The sequence below is a fragment of the Trichosurus vulpecula genome, chromosome 1, assembly GCF_011100635.1.
Source record: "Trichosurus vulpecula isolate mTriVul1 chromosome 1, mTriVul1.pri, whole genome shotgun sequence".
Classification (NCBI taxonomy): Eukaryota; Metazoa; Chordata; class Mammalia; order Diprotodontia; family Phalangeridae; genus Trichosurus; species Trichosurus vulpecula.
In genome coordinates, this window is record NC_050573.1 from 69,268,655 (window position 1) to 69,290,210 (window position 21,556).

The 21,556-nt window shown below is 38.5% G+C and overlaps 1 protein-coding gene and 1 long non-coding RNA gene across 2 annotated transcripts in view; one reads left to right on the forward strand and one right to left on the reverse strand.

Moving 5' to 3' along the window:
* Nucleotides 1–823: 823 nt before the first annotated feature.
* LOC118841146 lies at nucleotides 824–21,373 on the reverse strand. Its single transcript, XR_005009840.1, has 3 exons — nucleotides 21,333–21,373; nucleotides 15,344–15,430; nucleotides 824–849 (listed from the first exon to the last, which is right to left on the reverse strand). It is a non-coding gene; the product is annotated as an uncharacterized LOC118841146 (long non-coding RNA).
* The window catches only part of ATCAY (ATCAY kinesin light chain interacting caytaxin), a 44,247-nt gene continuing 42,564 nt past the window's right edge, over nucleotides 19,874–21,556 (forward strand). The window contains exon 1 of the mRNA XM_036748541.1: nucleotides 19,874–19,993. Within this exon, the coding sequence (XP_036604436.1) occupies nucleotides 19,917–19,993 (77 nt within the window). The 5' untranslated portion in view covers nucleotides 19,874–19,916. The remainder of the gene's footprint in view (nucleotides 19,994–21,556) is intronic.

The window sequence follows — 21,556 nt, forward strand, 5'->3', positions numbered from 1 at the left end:
TTTGCATCATTAAATAAAATTATTTTAATGCTTATCTCATTTTTATCTTTTTAAATTTTTTGTATAATTTATAAAGTATATCATATACCAGTATAGTATTATATAGATCTAAAATTTATAAATAAATGTATGTATATTACTCAAAAATATTTTACTGATGGAGTAAGCCACCTTCCTTCACATTTTTTTCATTGATTTCCTTGATATTCTTGACCCTTGTTTCTTCCAGATGAATTTTATTATTATTTTTTTCCAACTCTATAAAATAATTCTTTGGCAGTTTGAGTTGTATGTCATTGAATAAGTAAATTAGGTAGAATTGTCACTTTTATTGTATTGGCTTGGCCTACCCATGAGCAATTAGTATTTCTCCAATTGTTTAAATTTGTTTTTATTTCTGTGAAAATTGTTCTGTAGTTGTATTTTATAATCCCTGGGTTTGTCTTGGCAAGTACTTAGTATTTTCTGTAGTTACTTTAAATGGAATTTCTCTTGCTGCTGGGTTTTGTTGGTAGTATATAGAAATGCTGATAATGTGTGTGGGCTTATTTTATATCCTGCAACTTTTCTGAAGTTGTTGATTTTTTCAACTAGGTTTTTGTTGATTCTCTAGAGTCCTCTAAGTAAAACTATCTATCTGCTTGAAGATAATAAGTTTAGTTTTTTGTGTCACCATTGAGCTAAGAAGGGTTTTTACATTTCTTAATACAATAAAACTTTAAAAACGTAAGAAACATTCTTAACTCAGGGACTACAGAAAAACAGGTCTTAGACCCACTTTGGTCTCTCCATAGTTTGCCCACCTCTGGTCTAAAGCAATAGTCACAGTTCTCTTACAGCTTCCTTTCTCTGTAAAGCAGAAAGAGGGAGAGAGAGGGGTAGGGGGAGAGGTGGGGGAGAGAGGGGGGAGAGAGAGAGAGAGAGAGAGAGAGAGAGAGAGAGAGAGAGAGAGAGAGAGAGAGAGCTTTAAAAATCATGAAATGACCTGAGCCCCTAGACATTCCATTGATTACCAAGATGGAATCTCCCTGCCAGTTCAATTAATCACAAACTGTTATCTACAGTTTTCCTTTCACTTACATTCTCTAAAGGAAAAAACAAACTCAGAAGGCAGGAAAGTTATCTTATTTTTATCTAGCAAACAATTGTTTAAAATTAAAAAACAAAAATAATTAAAAGCAAAACTTTTAAATATATATATATATATATATATATATATATATATATTAAGATCTTCAGTAATGAACTGGGTGGGGCGGGGGGGAAGAGACAGCAAAACTAAACAGAGAAACAGAGAATGGAGTTGATTCACCATTATTTCAGCATTTTCACTACAATTATCACATTCTTCAGGATTCTCTTAATAATCCTAGTTTTGAGCCAGGGAAAGGAAAAGGCTCTAGCAACATTAATTAGTCAATCCCCTGGGGAGAATCCACCTGTCACTGCCACTACACTTTTCTTGCCAACTCTTCTCCCTTGTCCTTCTTAAAAGAGATTTTTAAAATTATTTTATTGTTCAGTAGTGTCTCATTCTTCATGACCCCATTTGGGGTTTTCTTGGCGAAGATACTGGAGTAGTTTGCCAAGTCTTTCTTCAGCTCATTTTACAGATGAGGAAACTGAGGCAAACAGGGTGAAGTGATTTGTCCAGGGTCACACAGCTATTAAGTGTCTGAGGCCAGATTTGAACTTGTGACTTCAGGCCCAGCATTCTATCCACTGTGCTACCTAGCTGCCCTTTAAAACTCCTACATCATCAGAAAACTCTAACTACAAGTTAAACAAAATGACCTCTGGGGTCCTTTCCAACTCTTGAGACACTATAAATCTCTGGACTTTGAAAGATCTTTTAGCCCAGCCTCTGGATTATCCAAATGAGGAAAAAGAGGTCCAAAGAGGGGAATTGACTTTGTCCAGGACCATACTGACATTAATGGTCAGAAGAATTTGAACCTAAATCTTTCAACTCCAAATCCAGAGCTCTTTCTGCTATGTTGAAAGCATTGTCCCTCCTTCCCTGTGACTACCTATCTCATTCATCAAAGGAACAATTCCATGAGTTTTATGCTGAGTGCCACCGTGATTTGGCTTTCTTCTTCCTCCTCTCCTCCCCCTAATTAGGCAAGAACAGATCTGCTTAATACTTGTACTATAAATCATGTGAAACCATAGGTGCTGAATGAAGTCATGTTAGTGACTTAGTAGATGGCACCCTTCCAGTGCAATTGTTCTGACCACTTGTGGTTGTCATCTGGCAGGTCTGGCAGTATAGATATCCTGCTACGTCCTGGCTGAAGTACAAATGGGTAATGGCATACTGCCTACCTAAAGCTGTGCTTGTACTATTAATTAGATAATGGGTTCTGCCCTGAGGGCAGCAGCTACAATATTTGGCTATCATCTTCCAAATGGTGTGCATTTGGTGACATATCTTCTTCTGCGTAATATAAAATATTACACAGACACTACAGACTACTGTACTGAATCAGAGCCTTTTCTGATCCCACTAACACTAGAACCTTCCCTCTGTTGATTATCTCCTATTTATCCTATCTCTATCTTGTTTGTACGTAGTGATTTATATGTTGTCTCCCTCATTGGACTGAGAGCAATAAGTGTCTGTTGCCTTTCTTAGTGTCTCCAGTGCGTGCCTGAAAGATAGTAGGAGCTTAATAAACGCATACTAACTAGCTAGACTGTTAACTAGATTTATAATCAGACCTCAACTGACCTCTCACAGCTTCCTATCTATCCTACTATGGATCATCCTTAGGAGCTCTGTCACTTACTAGCTTCATGACAAAGGGCAAGTCACTTAATCACTGTGGGCCTCTGAAAAACAAGGGAACAGGACTATATGACCTCTTAGTTCCTTCCAATTCAAAAATTTTCTGAGTCAATGATTCCTTGTCATGCTACCCACAGACTGTACCAAACCTCTTAAACATAAATCAATTAAATGCACTCTTGTCAAGCACCTAATGGATAGATGCTTGGTGAATGTAAATATGGGCACACCACAGACCTTGCTCCAAAGAAATGTAAAATTTTAATAGTGTTCCAAGCTGCTACCCTAGCAATCTTACAGGTCTTTGGCTCAAAACTACTCACAGTAATGATTCATTAGAAATAAGTTACTCAAGAATAAAGATTGTCTCATTTCTTGTACTTGTATTTCTAGCACCTCTCACAGTATATGGCACATAGCATGTGCTTAATCAATGTTAGTCTTTTGACTGAATGGTCAGAACTTAATTTTGTGGCCCATTCCTAATAACAATTAAATTGATATTATCTGGGGTCACGGAAGGGAAAGTATAGAAAATAATTGAAAAAGAGAATTGATTAGATTCTCTTGTCCATATTATTTCCTAGATTTAACAGCAATTGGCCTCTAAATGAGGGATTTTGTGATAAATTGATTGCCATTCACAGGGAGTAAAAAAACACGGACCATGCACAGAACTAATGCATCTTAATGAAGTTTAATGAAAAGTACTCTTTGTATCTAATAGAGGTCTCTGGAAGGGTTGAAGATAAGATGGTAGCGCTGCAGTTCCCCTGTGTCTTGAGATGTGTCTTCACCAGCTGTTTAGGCCGCACAAAGCCCCACGGTCCCCCATCAACTTGTGTGGAGTAACAGCTCCCAGACCACTTATAAAGGTCAGAGCATTGCAGATAAGTAGAAAGTACCTAAGATAGTTCACCAACTTTTTTTAAATGTACAAAAGGTTCCATCCTTAATATAGGATAGTGATAGTTCTGTTTTCTAGTTCAGAGAGATTCTAAGATAGGGTGGCACACATCAGACAAGAATGATTATCTTTCGTATCTTGCTTTGCTCAGGACATAGAAATCTGTCACTTATAACAGTGGTCTTCAAACTTTTTTGATGGCTTACCCCATCAGTAAAATATTTGTGAGTGTACATCCATAATATATGTATATTTACTTATAAATTATATATAGTACTGTACTGGTATATTATATACTTTATGAATTATACACAAAATTTAAAAAGATAAAAAATGAAATAAGCATCAAAATAATTTTATTTAATGGTATAAAAAACCTTTTCGTTCTTACTAAAAAAATTATTATTAATGAAATCTCACCATTTCTGCCTTGATAACACTTCTTGCCTCTGACCCTTTCTCTCTACTCACACAGCCACCACTTCAATTCTCACCTCTCAACTAGATTATTGCAACAGTCTCTGAATTGTTCTCTCTGCCTCAAATATCTCACAATCCCAGTCCGTTTTACACAGGGCTGCCAAAGTAATTTCTTAAGAACAGATTTGCCCATGTGACCCACTGATCAACCAAACCCAGTGGCCTCCCATCACTTCTGGCATAGAATATAAATTCTCCTTCTTATTTTTTAAAGTCCTACACAGCCTCGACACAACCTACCTTTCCAACCTCACTGGACATTATTCTTTGACTTGAACACTTTAATGTAACCAAACTGGTCTTCTCTCTGCTTCTTACCAACAGTACTCCATCTACCACCTCCAGGCCTGGAATTCACTCCTTCCTTACCTCTGCCTAATAGAGTCCTTCCCTTCCTTTAAAATACAGCTAAAACACCATCTTCAGTGTGAAGCCTTTTCTTATCCTCCCAACTGTTAGTGCCTCCCAAGCTACCTTATATTTAACTATTTTGTGTGTGTGCACATATAGATGTGTTTATTAGCTTTATATTTGTTACATTTTTACAGTTCCTTATTATCGCTGCCAATAAAATATAAACTCATTGTGAGTAATGATTATTTTATTCTTTGTAATCATATCAACAATGCCCAGCATGTAGAAGGGTCTTAATAAATAGTTGATTGCTTGAGTGACTGAATGGAAGCAATGTAACTTAATATGTTTCATAATTTTTTTTTGAAATCTCAGTTTTACATTTTGCACTACAAGGTCTGGTTCTCAGTTCAATTTATTTTAATCCTTGGTTTTGATGGCTAACATTTTACTAATGCTTAGCACAGTGCCTAGCACATAGTAGGTACGTAATAAATGTTTACTAATTGAGCGACTGACTGAGACATGGAACTCCACCCCACCTAAAGAACTAAATATAAGTTTCACACAGAGGACAGTGGAAAGGGAAGCAGTTGGTGCAAACAGGTTTTAACATATGGTCAACAAAGAACTCTGAAGGACAAGAATAAAATATGTCATCAAATAATTATATTACAGGAAGAGAAAATGAGCTGGTTACATGGCAGGAGCAAGGGACTCCCAAATCGACAAGATCATAGCTCTGTTTGAAATCACAGCTGTCAGAGCTGAAAAAAGGTATGAGAAGATCCAAATGGAAGAAATGCATCTCTGACTGAGCTTAAATCATGATTCGCTTTTTCAGTCTAATACACAAATCGTGCAAAGGTTTTTGTTGAAGTTTAGATAGTAAATTTCTATCTTCCTTGACATCATTCAGTTGAACTTGCAAACCCTCAAGACAGGCTGGACTTTAATCTAGCTGCCAAATAGGTTCAAACCTGTTAAAATTCTTGGCTTGGAAGATTTTTTTAAACAGATTGGAAAATTTTGTTTCCAATGTTTTAAAGTATGGAAATAGAAGAGTTTTTATAAGTCATTGTTTCACATCCTTTTCAGTAACAAAGGCTTAGTTTTTAAATGTCTCTGGGATCACTGTGGCTTCATAAAATCATTAGATAACAATCCTAAAGAATAATGTGCACTTTGGGCAAGGTTTGTTGTAAATGAAGAACAGTAACTACAAATCTACATTTCAAATAATCTTCTTGATAATCTCACATTTTTTCATTCAACTCCTTATCAGATCTCATGAAATCATTTGTTGTTTTCACTTCTTATGATGGTTGATGAAGAGGTCATACGAGAAACAGCAACATCAGCTCAGCCACTTTCTCTGCTTGTTTGATGCTCACACCATCAGTATTATTTTTGATCCATAGGTTCTTTGCAATAATCTTTTTTAATTAATTATTGATTTTGTGAGCTAGCCTAATTAAAACTAACTAGGTAATATGCTGCATGAATTCACTTAATTACACATCCATAAACTGCAGTGCATCATAATACACTGAAAGTGGTCCAGTGAGTAGGGACCCCAGGGTCCACCATTCCTTGTTGTGAAACTCACTCTTTCCTCAGAATCCCTCCAACACCATATATCACATGCGACTATATGACATATAGACAGATACAGGCCAAATGTCAAATGCAGGTTAATATATGTGTGTGTATAATTATATGTGTATATGTATGTGTATGTATACATATACATATATATGTAAAGCTTAATTTTTTTTCTGATTTTTTCAGACAAAAAATAAGTAGAAGTGCTGACATTTTCTCCCAATACTGCAGTGAACCTTTTTGTGTACCTCCTAGAGTGTATGCATCCTGTTTTGGAGACCATTATCTATAGGAACTAAGATAGTACCAAAAAAAAGGATTTCATTTGGGTATGTTAAGTGTTATACTAATTTTTAAAAACGATCTTCTCAGAAGTTTAATAATGACCAACAACAAATTGCACAGGTAAGCAGGATATTAAACTGTTAGGAGAAATTGAACTCTTAACAAGGTATTCTTTTTAAAATGTTTTATATAATTGAATTTAATCAGCCTATAATTTACATCAGGGAAAAGGAATGTAAATTTTACTGAAGGCCCTTGGGGTACTGGGGGAAAAAATGAAGGGAAATTCAGCAGTAAATTGCATGACAATAAGTTAATTAGTTAAAAGTAAGGGAGTTTTTTTTAAAGATGGAGAAATATTTATCAACTTCATTATTTTTTTAATTAAGAATATAGAACATTACTCAAATCTAAGAGAGTATTCTAATGAGTTTTCTTTATCTCCAGATAGCTCTGACCACTGCCAAGAGGGAATGGTCTCAAGGCACAGTTAGTTTTCTTAATGTTTTAATGATGTCTTTTGTTTTTACATCAGTCATTTCATATACATCCCCAGATTGAACACTCACTTGCAATAAAGCAAAAACATCCAATACGTGATTGTATCTGATAATATATGTGATAGTCTGCCATCGTATCCCCCCATAGCTCTGATGGGAGAGAAGGGGTGTACTTCCATTATCTTTTCTCTGGGGCCTTCATTGATTTTTCGCTTACTCAGTTTGACTTTCTTTTAGTAAACTTTTTATTTACATTGTTGTAGTCATTATGTATATTGTTCTTTGCTTATTTCATTCAGCAACAATTCAAAAAAACTGCTCCTAACTTTCTTTAATTCCTCACGTTCTTGCTATATCTCACACAACCAAAAGTGTGCTAGAGCCAGCTCTCTGGCTTTCCAAGAGCTATTAATTCTCAGTGTGAGCACTGACAACTCAGAAATAAGCAATTACTACAAATTAGGAGTCAATTTATTGTTTTATTGATTGTCTAGACTTAAGAAAGTGTTAATATTTCCCCTTCACTGTAAAAACTCTTCCTTGCATACCTCTTTTATGTGAGATTTTCCCCATTCTTCCTTCCCATTCCCCCTTCTCCTGGTATACATCTCTTTCTCAGCCTTTCATTTTTCTTATTGATATTATTCCAAGTAATAGACTTACAGCCATGCCCTCTGTGTAAGGACACTCCTTCTAACTGTCCTAACAATGAGAAAGTCCTTGGAAGTTACATGTATCATATTTGCATTTGGAAATATAAACAGTTTAACCTTATTAAATTCCCCATGATTTCTCACTTATATTTACCTTTTTATGCTTCTTTCAAGTCTTGTTTTTAAATGTCAAATTTTCTATTAAGCTCTCGTCTTTCCATCAAGAATGTCTGAAAGTCCTCTAAATGACTCTTTTTTCCCCTATGTGATTATACTTGTTTTTTCTAGATAGGGTTATTCTTGTTTGTAATACTAGCTCCTTTGCCTTCTGGAATATGATATCCTAAGCCCTCTGCTCTTTTAACATGGTAGCTGCTAAATCTTGTGTGATCCTGACTGTGGATCCATGGTATTTGAATTGTTTCTTTCTAGATATCTTCAGTGTTTTCTTCTTGACCTAGGAACTCTGGAATTTGGCTATAATATACCTCTTTCAGGAGGTGATTGGTGAATTTTTTTCATTTTTATTTTGCCCTTTGGTTCTAAGATATCTGAGCAGTATTCCTTTATATTTTCTTGAAATATGATGTCTAGACTTTTTTTTAAATCATGGCTTTCAGGTAGTCCAATGATTCTTAAATTATATCTCTTTGATCTATTTTCCAGATCAGATATTTTTCCAATGAGATATTTCACATTTTTTTCTCTATTTCATTCTTTTTTTCTGTTTTATTGTTTCTTGATGTCTCGTGGAATCATTAGCTTCCACATGACCCAATACTAATTTTTAAGGAATTATTTTCTTCAGTGAGGTTTTGTACTTCTTTTTCCATTTGGCCAATACTGCTTTTCAAGTTCTTTTCTTCAGTGAGATTTTGTACCTCTTCTACAATTTACTCAATTCCATTTTTAAAGGAGTTACTTTCTTTGGTGTTTTTGTGCCTCTTTTACCAAGATATTAATTCTCTTTTCATAATTTTCTTGTATTGCTCTCATTTCTTTCCCCAATATTTCCTCTACTGCTCTTGATTTTTAATTTTTTTTTGCTCTTTTTTAGCTCTTTCTTCAGCAATTCTATTAATCCTTGTTGTGCTTGTGTCCAATCTGCATTTTGCTTTGAGACTTAGGTTATAGATGTTTTTACATTGTCGTCTTCTTCTGAGTTTGTATCTTGAGCTTCTCAGTCACCATAGTAGTTTTTATGGTTAGGATCTTTGCTGTTGTTGTTTTCTCATTTTTCCATCCTATTTCTTGACTTTGGACTTTGGAGTTGGGCTCTGCTTACCTCAGAAAGATGGAGGTCATCACTGTTCCAAGCTTCAGGCTTTTTCATCTTGATATTTTCACAGCTAGTTCTACGGGATCTTTAAGTTTTTGGTGGTTCCAAATTGGCATGATCTGTGAAAAGATATGGTCAGTGCACTTCTGGTCTGTGCTCAGGTCCCTATTCAGGTAGGGCCCTGCTCTCTCACAACCACAACTCCCCTCCTCCCTGGAGTTGTGACTCATATCCTGGTAGAGCCCTTGATCCTTTACAGCTGCAATCACTTCTCTCCACCCTAGAACAGTGACCTGGAACTGGGTAATGGGCAATAGAGTTGTCAAATAGCACCTGATCCTACAATTTTTATTGTATCATAGTCTTTAAGAGGAAGAATGGCCAAGCAGCTAGACAGCTAGACTGGGTTCAAGTCCTGGATCTTCCATGTACTAGATGTTTGATTCTAGTCAAATCTCTAAGACAATAAGTTTCAAAGAAAGTGATGACCTGCATTGGTAGAGGGAGCATTCTCATCTGGGAGTTTACCATGTCAATTAAATTACAGGTTCAATACCTAACCGATAATGGCTATGTTTAGCATTTCTTTTTACATTTATTTGTAATTTTCCTGTCCCCAAATACATGGTATAATTTTTGTGAGAGTGACATGTGGTATTAATAAATATACATATTCTTTTGTTGTCCCATTCAGAAAGCATCATTTTTTTTTAGCTCTAAATTTCTCCAAAGTTTGTTCAGTTCTATACTTTCCCTTTTGTTTATCTTTCTGTTGGATTTGTTCAGCTTTGAGAAACAAATATTAAAGTCTTCTACTCTTACTGAGTTACGATATATGTCTTTTTTGTAATTCAGTTCATTTTTCCTTTATGAATTTAGATCTATGCCATTTGGTACATATGTATTTGATACTCATATTGGTTTGCTGCTTATGGTTCCTTTAAGCATAATGCTACTTTCTCATTTGCTTCTATTGAGGTTACTAATTTTTTTATTTTTGCTTTGTCTGAGAACATAATTGAAACTCCTGCTTTTTTGGATTCACCTGATACACAGCTAATTTTGCTTTGTTTTGCTCAGTTTGATTCTATGTATGTCTCTGCTTTTTAGATGTGTTTCTTAGAAGAAACAGATTATGGAGTTTGTTTTTCTTATCCATTCTGCTACTCTCTTTTACTTAAACCACTTTGATGTAGTCTTATTCCCATAGGCTCTCTTCCCTCAACCACCTTTATTCACAATCCCATTTGCCAACTCTTTCCCTAGACTTAGGGTATTACTTAAATTATTGATTTATTTAATTGTCTATTCTGTCCCCCTTCTTTTCCTTTCCTTTTCCCCTCTCAGTTAAGTGGTAAATCCAAAATTCATCCTCTTCTCCTCCCCTCCAGTTTCTTTAGTTCGTCAGAGTTTTTCAGCCTCTTTTTCTAAAAATTTCTTTGTTTTATTCTCCTCATTAGTTCTCTTCCTATATATTCTGAAATTTTATTCTCTGATTTGTAGTCTATATCCTTATATATTCCTTCATAATCTCTAATATGATAATTCCTCAGAAAGTTAAAGTTTAAAATCTCTCTTCCAATCAATTTATAATTTATTGCCTTTATAGCTTTTGCTTCATCATCCCCTTTTTTTCTGATGTGCCTTTACTTATAGGCATGAAGTTATGTGAAAGTAATGTGGATAGAAACAATGTTCCATGGTAAAAAAAAATCACTCTGTGTCCCAAATTGTGATTTCCAATTCTACCCTTTGCTGTCCTTTTGATTGTCCTATCTTCCATTGCTGGAGAATTATTATTTCTTCTTGTTCTTGTTCTTCTTGTCCTCCTCCTCCTCCTCCTCCTCCTCCTCCTTCTTCTTCTTCTTCTTCTTCTTCTTCTTCTTCTTCTTCTTCTTCTTCTTCCCCCCCTAGGAAACATCTTTCCAGGATCCTGAAACACATACTTTCAATGAAAAGACAGTAGAGCCTCCACTTAAAGGAGTGAGATCTTCCTCTTGAGATTGTATATGTGGATACTAGCATAGATCCTAAGAGAGGGATCTAATTTTAGGAAGAAAAGACCTCACCTTGTCAATAGAAATGCAAATAAATGTGTGCATGGAAAGAGACATTCTCTAACAAGTCATATCAACACATTCACATTCACCAAAGAAAGATGAAGATGCCAGGTACAAAAACCCACAAATATATCCTTACCTATGTTGTGAAAAGGAATATGTTAACCACAAACTAGGTGTTACAGAATATATAACAGCAATCACAAATTAGCTGGCCCTATTATATGCACCCACTTACTGAATATACCCAATTTGATCCAGTCAAGATTTATCACCTGATCTCCCATCATAGTAAGCACAACTTACTTAAAATAGAAGGCATCATTTTACCACAAAAGTATCAAGTGACAAATAGCATAGAATATATTAAAAGTAATCACTGCCCCCTTGCCACCTCCTCCTATACTCTCCACTCAGCCCATGGGTAGCCAGGTCCTGGGCACTATAAGCTAGGGAACAGACAGAGTTTAACAGTTACCTATCAGATGACCACCAAAGCTAGAAAGGCTTCTTGTCTGGCCTAGGGGTGAAATATATGCCTGTTGTCTGAGGATCAGACCAGCTAAGTTTGGAGTAACTCATTACCAAGCTTGACTTGCAAAGGGATATATTTTCAGTAACTAGAATTCTCAAAGACTATCTAAAGCTGTAGATGTAATCTGTATCATTGGAGGCACCACCCACATTGATAAAATCACAGATCCTTGAAAAATTAAGGAAATCACTTTTATGACAAAGTGTTTGAAGATCCATGAAAGCCTCAATGAAGAGGTAGAATTGGGGCTGAGCCTTGATGAACAATACAGGATTCAAGAGGCGAAGATAAGGGGTGGAGAAGAGCCCATTATAATCAAAGAAGACACTGTGTGGAACACACAGAGACAGCTACTTTGACTGAAACAAGGAGTATGTGGACCCCCACCACCCCTGTTTCAAATGTCCAACTCAACCATCACCTCCTCCTTAAGGTGCTTCCTGATTCCCTCAGAGCACAGCATTCACTCTCCTTCTGTTTGACCTCTCTTTTTCTCAATGTAACTTGTATGTATATATGTGTACTTATCTCATCCCAAAAGGATAGTGGGATTTAGAGCAGAAAGGGACCTTGGAGATCATCTAGGTGTAAGGGTGGTTCTGAAATCACCTGCATCGCCCTACATGGCCCTAAGGCATTTATCAGTGAAATCCGTTATCCATTGTTCACCGTACAGGAAGGAGGCCTCGGAACCTATTAAGAGAGGCTGAGGCTTCTGGTCACATTTCTTGGTCCTTTACAAAATCAGGAAATTGGAATTGGAATTAGGTAGGAATCTGAAAGCTTTGAAGTGTCCAGAGGATTTGGGATTCTCTATCTTCCTGTTAGCATCTTAGCAGTGTCCGCAAACACTGGGTCAATGCAGCTGGGGTCAGTGTCTGCATCAGGAGCCAAGGATAGATTGGATAAAAATTCTGGGCTCTACAAATAGTCTAGCAGGAAAAAAGATGTACTCTACTTAAGGTCCTTGAGGACCCTAGCAAAAGGAATTCCAGGACCTGTGAGTTCCCTTTTGCTAAAACCTCTAGGTTTGAGACCACTTTCCCTTGAACTCCCTCTTTCCCCTCCCCCCCATACTTCTACATATATACATATGTGCATATGTGTACATACATTCTATATATGTGTATATGTACATATATGTAACACATACTTTTGGAGGAAATTATTTGTATCAACTGTTCTTAAGATACCAACCAAACACCCTTTTCTAAAAGCTAATTAAGATTGGCTAAGTGATTATCATGAGAAAAAGCATACCAGTGGGGGCTAATGAGATACAGCTCTAGAAAAAAAAAACAAACCCCAACTTCTCCCCCCACCAAGGCTAACCATAGATCTCTAAGGGGAAGTAGTAACCAGAATCCTTACAACTTAACTCACCAGTGTGAGTGAGGATTGGTAGAGTACCTTTAAATAGCTCATCTACAATGCTGCTGATCTTCCAGCAATGTGTTTCTACCTTGATATACTTAAAATAAACTCTTTAATTCTAAAAAAAAAAAAAAAAAAAAGGAGTACCTTTAAAGGATGAACTACGTAAGCCAATCCCTTCATTTTGCAAAAATGGAGAAACTGAAACCCAGGAAGGGGAAAGGATTTGCCTAAGGTCATACAGATAGAGTAAACCAAAGATCTGGGATTTAAACCCAAGCCATTTTAGAATTCTAAATCTAGATTTAGAAGAGACCATCTGGTCCAACCAACTCCCTCCTTTTACAGAGGAAGAAACAAACCCAGCGGAGGTTTCAACTTGTTCAAGGTCACATAGTAAATGACCGGGGATTCAAATCCAAGTCCTCTGGCTCTAAATTCAGAGTTCATGTGGGGAGGAGAGGAATAAGCATTTATACATACTATTGGGCACTGTGCTAAGCACTTGACAAATTTCTAATTTTCATCCTCACAACAACCTCAGGAGGTAGGTCCTATTATTATCCCCATTTTACAGTTGAGGCAAACAGAGGTTAAGTGAATTGCCCAGGGTCACACAACTAATATATGTCTAAGGCTGGATTTGAGCTAAGTCTTCCTGACTTCAAGTCTACAACTCTATCCATTGCACCACCAGCTGTCTCTTTCCTATGTCTAGGCCTTTGCCCTCTACTTTTCCCCCCTACTTGTTGACTGTCTAATCATCCTCTTTCTAGCACATCCCAAATGTCACTTCCTTTAGGAAGCCTTCCCTGATCTCTCTCATTGGCAATGACCTTTTCATACTTGGAACTAACACAGGACTGCTTATACCTCTCTGATGTGCATTTGTATCATTTCATATTATAATTGTGTGTGTGTGATGTCTCCTTTTTAGACTTTGGATTCCATAGGGGCAGAAATCAGGTCTTGTCTAAACTTTGTATCTCCCCTTCATTCCCACCCCACCACCCCACACACACTCAGCAAAAGGCTATGCACACAATCAACACTTAAAAATGTTTACTGAATTACTCAATATTTTTCTCTCAGAGAAACTTGTAGCATGGATTCTTTAGTTAAGGTGGAAGAGAAGCTAGTTGTCTCTATTAGAGGACCTACCTGTGGGATCATTTTCTCCCTCATCGGGAGGCATCATGGTACAAGGCAAAACAAAGAGTCCTGTGTTCTAGTTTAGGTTGTACCGCAAACTCTCTTAACCCATTTCACTACTAGCTATTTCTTGACCTCAACACTTCATCTCCCAAATCCCACTCCCACCTCCATTCATTTATGTATGCCAACCCTCATTCCTGCACACCCTTTATCTTCTCTGCTTCTCAGCATCCTTGACTTCCTTCAAGTTTCAATTCAAATGTCACCTCCTCTGAGAAGCCTATCTTGATTTCCTCTCTCACTTCCTCCAGATAGTGCTGACTTCCTCAATTTACTTTGTATAATATTTATTTGTGAACGTGCAATATCCTTCCCCATCCCCATCCCCAGTGGAACATGAGTTTCTTAAAAGACTTTTTTGTCTGATTTTGGTTTGGTTTGATTTTTCTAGTGCCTTTGATCATAGTAGATACTTTATAAATGTTTGATAAATTGAATTTGTGTGACCTTTACAGAATCACTACCTCTCTTTGGGCCCCAAATCCCTCCTTTGAAAACTGAAGAGGTTGCTTTAGATGTTTTCTGAGCTCTGACATTCTATGTTCTCTGCTCTAAGGTTCCTTCCAGGTCTGACATTCTGTGTGCTATGTTCTAAAGTCCTGCTCTGTCAGGATATCTCAATATATCCTCCAAAATCTCTGTATTCCAAGATCCATTCCTGCTCTGATATTCTATGTTCTCTGCTCAGAGACTTCCTCTAGATCTGACACTCTCTGTACTACATTCTGAGGTCCATTTCAGGTCTGCCATTCTGTGTTCTATGCTCTACGGTTCATCTCAGCTTTGACATTTTAATTCTATGCTCTAAATTGCCTTTCAGCTCAGACATCCCACGTTCTATGGTCCCTTCCAGTTCTGACATTCCATAGAATTTCTATGGTCTAAATTCCCTGCCAGTCCTGATATTGTGAATGTGTTCCAAGATCCATTCCAACCCTAACATTCTGTGTTCTATGTCTGAGGTCTCTTTCTGCTCTGCCAGTCAATGTTCTATCCTAAGGTCATTTCCAGCCCAAACAGTCTCTAAGAATAAGGCCACTACTGTTCTAGCTCCCAGTGCACCATCCAAGGATCATTTCTTCTGTCTCTGCCTATGAAGAGGCTTCAGCAATATTTACTCCTCTTCTAACCAATAGAAAGGAATGAATACTAGAAGGGGGATGTACTGTTGTATCAGACACCACACACACACACACACACACACACACACACACACACACACACACACACACACAGTAGCAGCATAATTAACTGTCTTAAGAGCCCTAAGCCTCAGCCAGCTGTGAGCTGGGAATAATCAAATACCTTGAAGGCAGGGCCCCGCAGCGGAGGCTATGGAAGCAGCAGCGGCAGGAGCAGTGGCTTTAGGAGAACATGACTGAGGGTCCCCGGCTTTGCAGACAAAAACGGCAGACCGTCAGTTGTCAGGTTTTCCTGGACAACGCAGAGCCCAGGCAACCTTCCACAGAAGAAGGAATGTCTCCCATCCATCCCCATTCTCGCTGAGGGAGCTGCCATCCCGAGGCAGAAAGGGAGGGATGCGCAGCTGGTTCGTCGGAGGGCTTGCCTTTGTTCGCTGCTAAGGAGAGGAGATCGCCTGGCGGTGAGTACACCTTCCAGCCTTTCGGGTGTGCGGAAGGAAAGAGCTATCTGGAGATGTTTATTGGCTACCGCCCTTTTATTTTTCCACCACTGCCTCTTCCCGGGTGGCCGGGGAACCCTGGCAAAGATGGATCGCATCCTCTGGCAAAGATGGATCGCATCCTCTGCATCTCGAAAGGCAGGCATCAGCCAGCTATCAGAACCAAGGAAAAAGCATTCCTAAACAGCCATTAGTCCAAATTAATTCCCTGCTAAACATCAGAGACGGGAAAGATGAGAGATCTGCCGCATTTGGGGGATGGATTTACGGGTTCGGTTAATACCTGAATCCTCTCCCAGAAAGGGAGGCCTACAGGATGCTTCGGTCTCCATCCACTTCCTATTTGGAACAAGTGAAGTCTTTTTAAAAGCCATCATAAGCGGATTTTAAGGGGATAATTTTTTTTTCCGGGAGGGGGAAGGTTGAGGAGAAGAGAGAAGGCGTTTAAAGAACTAGATTCCTCGATAGAAACACAAAGAGATAATTATTATTTGCTTTTTAAATTAAATTAGTCGATATGTATTAAGTACCTACTGTTTGCAAGCCCTTTACTGGAAAGGGTATTCGTGGGGGTGGAGATGGGAGTGGGGTGGGGGGAGGTGCATTAAGCCAGAAAGAGAAAACAAAAAGAAATGAAAGGACGTTGTTCTCCAAGAAGCTTAAAGATTAAGGTGGTTTCCCCTGATGCCATTGCATTGAGAGGGCAACAGAGGATGAAATGACTGGACATTCACAAAAGCCTACACTCAGGTATATATCAACATTGTATAAGGGGCGTTCTTAAGGGAAGGGACCCAGACTAGCCTTAACTGATGCATCATGGGATGTCAAAGCTGAAAGGAACCTTAGAACATAGAATACTAGCACTGGGAGGGATCTGAGAACAGAAAACCCAATGCCAGACCTAAAAGAAACCTGAGAACCTAGAATGTCAGAAAATGGAAGGGGACTTTAGAATAACAGCTGATATTTCCCTAGTTCCATGGCATGTTACATGCGAAATTTCGTTTGAGCCCCAGAACAATCCTTGAAGTAGATAATAATAGCTAGTGTTCTATAGTACTTTAAGGTTGGCAAAACACTTTACATATGTTGACTCATTTTTACAGATGAAGATTAAGCTCAGGCAGATTGAGTGATTTGCTCAGGGTTACACATTGGTTAAATGTCTGAGACAGTATCTGAACCTAGGTCTTCCCAATCCCAAAACCAGCCCTCTATTCACTACTCCATATTGTCTTACAAATGTTAGGATGTTAGCTCAAATGAGACATATGTAAAGTACTGGGAAAACTTTCGAGCACCATGTAAATGTGAGTTGTCTCTATTACTATTATCAGAGTTCAAAGAGACCTTACAAAGCATCCAGTTGGACCCCTTCATTTTACAAAGAAAACTGAGGTAGAGAGGGTTTGGGAACTGCCCCAAAATCATACAAGGCATAACTAATGGAGCTGAGATTCAAACTCAGGTCCTTCCATTCCAAATTTGGTGTGCCTTCCCTTACACCTGCCTCCGTCCATGGAGGAGATTAAAATATATTAATTATTCAATGCCATATGCTCCTTTCTTAGATGACACCCACACTGTCCTACTGCATCCTGAAATCTGGGTCTGAATGCACCCATGATGTATCTTGTAGCTGGCTGTGCTCTATATTGACAGTGTGCTTTGGGATGACACAGGTCTCTGTGGAGTGAAGACAACTTCAGATGTGGAGACTGAAAGGCTTTCTTTGTGGAAGGCTTTAGCACTTTCTTCCTGTGACACTATATCGAATAGAAACAGAGACAGAAACACAGTGTCTGCTACAGGGAAACTGAAATGGAGGCTACTGCCCCATGGCTTAAAATGAATTTTTCATTTATTTAAACCTTCCTCTACAAACAGCTGCAGGAGAGAGAGGAGAATATGATTAATTTTTATTTTGATGCTTTCTCCCTCCTCACTCCTCACTCCCCCTTACACCTCCCAGCAGTGGTCAGATTGCAAGTGACTTCCTCCACAAACAATGATCAGGTTCTCTAAAGGGAAAGTCAAGCTATTAGTCTGGGTCTCTTCTCAAACCAGAGTCTATTTGAAGCTGATTGATTTTTCCTTGGAGGTTCTCACACAAATATAAATAAGAAAGGACAACCTTCTTAGAGACCAACCTACTCATTTTACAGAAAAAGAAACTGAGGACCAGAGAGAGATATGCCCAAGATCACCAGTATTGTTGTTGTTCGTCCTTCATTTTTGAAGAAGATGAATGACATCACAGTGTTGGAGTCAGAGTAGGGTGTGTTTGACTGTGACTGATGGGTCCAGTATGAGTTCTGAAGGCACTACCACAGACTGGGCACAAGTATAATAAGCAGCTACAAGAGGTGATAGCAGCTGGTGGCACAGTGTAAGGCTTGGAGTCAGGAAGATTCCTCTTCTTGAGTTCAAAACTGGACTTAGATTCTTACCAGCTGTGTGACCCTAGTCAAGTCACGTAACCCTGTTACTCAGTTTCCTCATCTGTAAAATGAGCTGAAGAAGAAAATGGCAAACCTTTCCAGTATCTTTGCCAAGAAAACCCCAAATGGGGTCAACAAAGAGTCAGACATGACTGAAAAACCACTGAGCAACAAAATAATAGGTGAGAGTTGATCCCAGATTCTTTGGCTAAAAATTTAGGGTTCTGTTGAGGACGTCTAGCCGCCTTCTGGAAAGCCTGAGGTGTGGCGAGGGATGAGTTCCTGAAGCACTACTTTTCATAACAGTAAGGTGCTGTTGTTATTTACGTTTACTCTGAACCAATCGTGATCCTCTTTGAGAAAGAAAGAAGAAGAAGGAGAACAAGGGGAAGGAGAAGAAGGAGAAGGAGAAGAAGAAGAAGGAGAAGGAGAAGAAGGAGGAGGAGAAGGAGAAGGAGGAGAAGGAGAAGAAGGAGGAGGAGAAGGAGAAGGAGAAGGAGAAGAAGAAGAAGAAGAAGAAGAAGAAGAAGAAGAAGAAGAAGAAGAAGAAGAAGAAGAAGAAGGTACCATGAGATGTTTTTGGGAGAGGTGCTATGAGACAAAGGAAAAGGGTGTGAGATGCAGAGCTTAAAATAAACTTGTCCACTTTCCAGCTTTGTCTGTAGGTCTTCATCAAACAATACTACTGAGAATCATTCAAAAGGTAGCCATAGATTGCCAGTGTCTAGTTCACTCTAAGTGATTTCTATAAAATGCCTTCGCAGAAGCAGTATAGGGGAAAGAGCACAGTTTGGAAATCAAAAGATCTGGATTCAGAGCCTGCCTCTGCTACTTTCTACCTTGGACAAAGTCTTTTCCTCTAAGTCTCGGTTTCCTCGTCTATAAAATAAGGGTGGTAGGTAAGGTGCCTTATGCATAAGAGGCACTTAATAAATGCTTGTTTAATTTAATTGAAATCCCTTCCAACTCTAAATCCCAATTTTTATTCACTCATTCAACAAACATGTATTAAGCTATTTGTCCTTTGCTCTCAAAGAAGACCATGCTATAGGGAAGGTGATGCTGTGACATGCAAGTGAATTGAATTTGCACAGGGAGGGCTATGCAAAGTATTAAGCACCTACTGTGGGCAGAGTTAGGAGTGTGCTACTGTGCTAGATGGTGAGGGAAATTCGAAGCTTAGATAAGATTCTTTTCCTGCCTTCATGGTACGCACAGTCTAGTAGTGGGATAAGACACCAATAAAAATAACTACAATGTACAATATTACATGATACATACATTAGAAAGGCACAAACAAAGTGTTACCCGGAGTCTGAGGGGGAAGGTAATTACCAACTGGGAGGAATCAGAGAAAGCTTCCTAAAGGAGGAAGCATTTTGAGCCGGGCATTGAAGTTTGGGTAAACTACTGCAATAGGTGCATCAGGCAGAAGCAAGGGCTGGTGTTAGAGTAATGACAGTGGGACTGGAGAAGAGGAGATGGGTGTAAGTAACATTATGACAGGACCTACTGAAAATGAAAAATAAGGGAGAGAGGGGAGTGGCAAATATTACTTAACAATTGTGTTGTCTCAGGCATGACACTCAACCATTCTGGATCTGTTTCATTCTCCAAAGAGTAAGGGGTTCAATCCTTCTTCAAGGATCCTTCCAGCTCTAACACTCTCTGATGCCATAACACTGACAATATGACACCAAATGAAGTTTATAATAATTCCTTTCTCCCCGTTTCCATCCTCCATTTCAGACCCCTCCCTGTTTCAAGCTTTCTCCATCCCTGAGCCATCACCATGGGGACCACAGAAGCCACTCTACGCATGGGAAATGTGGAGGTGAAGGAGGAATGGCAGGATGAAGACTTCCCCAGGTGTGTCTTCCGACCTCTGCTATTGAGAATGGGGGGAAGGGGGATGGGGATAGGGGCAATGTAACATTTCTACCATGTGGACTACTTCTCCAGAGAAGTACAGCATAATAACAATAGCTTAGAGGCTCATGAATCTCAAGCATTTTCAGGTTTATGAAATTCTCTGAGACTCAGGGAATTATAGTGACTTGGCCATGGCAACACAGCTAGTAATCAATGGAGGCAGAATACAAACCCCGGTCTCCTGACATTAGTTCATTCTCCTACTGTATATTACCTGTCTTGTAAGTCAGGCTTCCCAAACCCTAGTCTCTGAGCTAGAACTTATTAGATCTAACAGGAACTGCACCCAGGAAAGCTCCCACCCGAGCTCTCCCTGCTCCAAAATCCTATCTAGCCCTGGTTGGCAATACTACTCATTTATTCTATTCATTTACTAGTATTTTTTGAATGTGATCACACACAAGCTACCTCTCCTAAAGAAGTTTATTTTGGACTCCTGTCTTTTAGGTTGATCTTTTTCTCTTCCGAAGCCTTTAGCTGTACCATTAATCCTTCTTTCCATGGTACAAGTAAAAGTCAGAAAATTCAATTCAATCCAACAAACATTTTACATACATATATATATATATAAGATACTGTACTATATAAGATACTGTATATATCTATATAAGATACTATAATCATAGGATCACAGATTAAGAGCTAGAAGAGACCTTAGAGGTCATCTGGTCCCACGCCTTCATTTTATAGATGAGAAACTATGGCTCAGAGAGATTAAATGACATGCCACATAATAAGGTCCATATAAGTGTTAATTGTTATCAATTATTATTATTATTTATTATGCCCAAGATCAGACAGTTAGAAGGTTGGCAGAGGATTTGAATCCAGGTCCTCTGACTCCATGAAAGACCTTAATTTCAAAGGACTTACAATCTAACGTGGGGAAGAATAGATACACAAATCATTATGATGGCAAGAAGGGGGTCTAAGTAAAGCACTTTGGGAGTTTGGGGAGAGAGAGGCCACTTTCACCTAGCAAGTTAGGAGTTCCTTGAAGAAGTGGAATCTGAGCTGATCCTTGAAGATGAAGGAAAAGACCTGTACCAGAAAACTGAGCAGATTCACTAAGCAAAGTCAGAAGTCTTTGAAAACTAGTGCTTAGCCCCCTTTAGTACAGTATTCATGGCATACAGGGAAAAGGTAGAGCAGTCTGGGTTCTATTCCTTGTTCTTTTACTAGCTTGTTTTACATCCATAGACAAGTCACTTCCTCTCTCCACAACTCAGTTACCTCCATCTGTAAAACAGGGAGAATGTCCCTCACCAATACTTACCTCAAAGGACTGTTGCAGGAGAAGAGCCTCATAGACCTTAACATGCCATCAAAATAGAAGTTAAACCAACAATGGGCAGGATTCCTTTGGGCTGAGATGTTCAAGTTGAAAGTCCTAAGAAAAAGCTGGAAACAAAGGTCAATGTGTGGCTAGAAAACCACAGACCCTTCTTTGATCTCCTGTTGAGTGCTTCTGAATTCCTGTTCTTTAATTTTTTCATACCA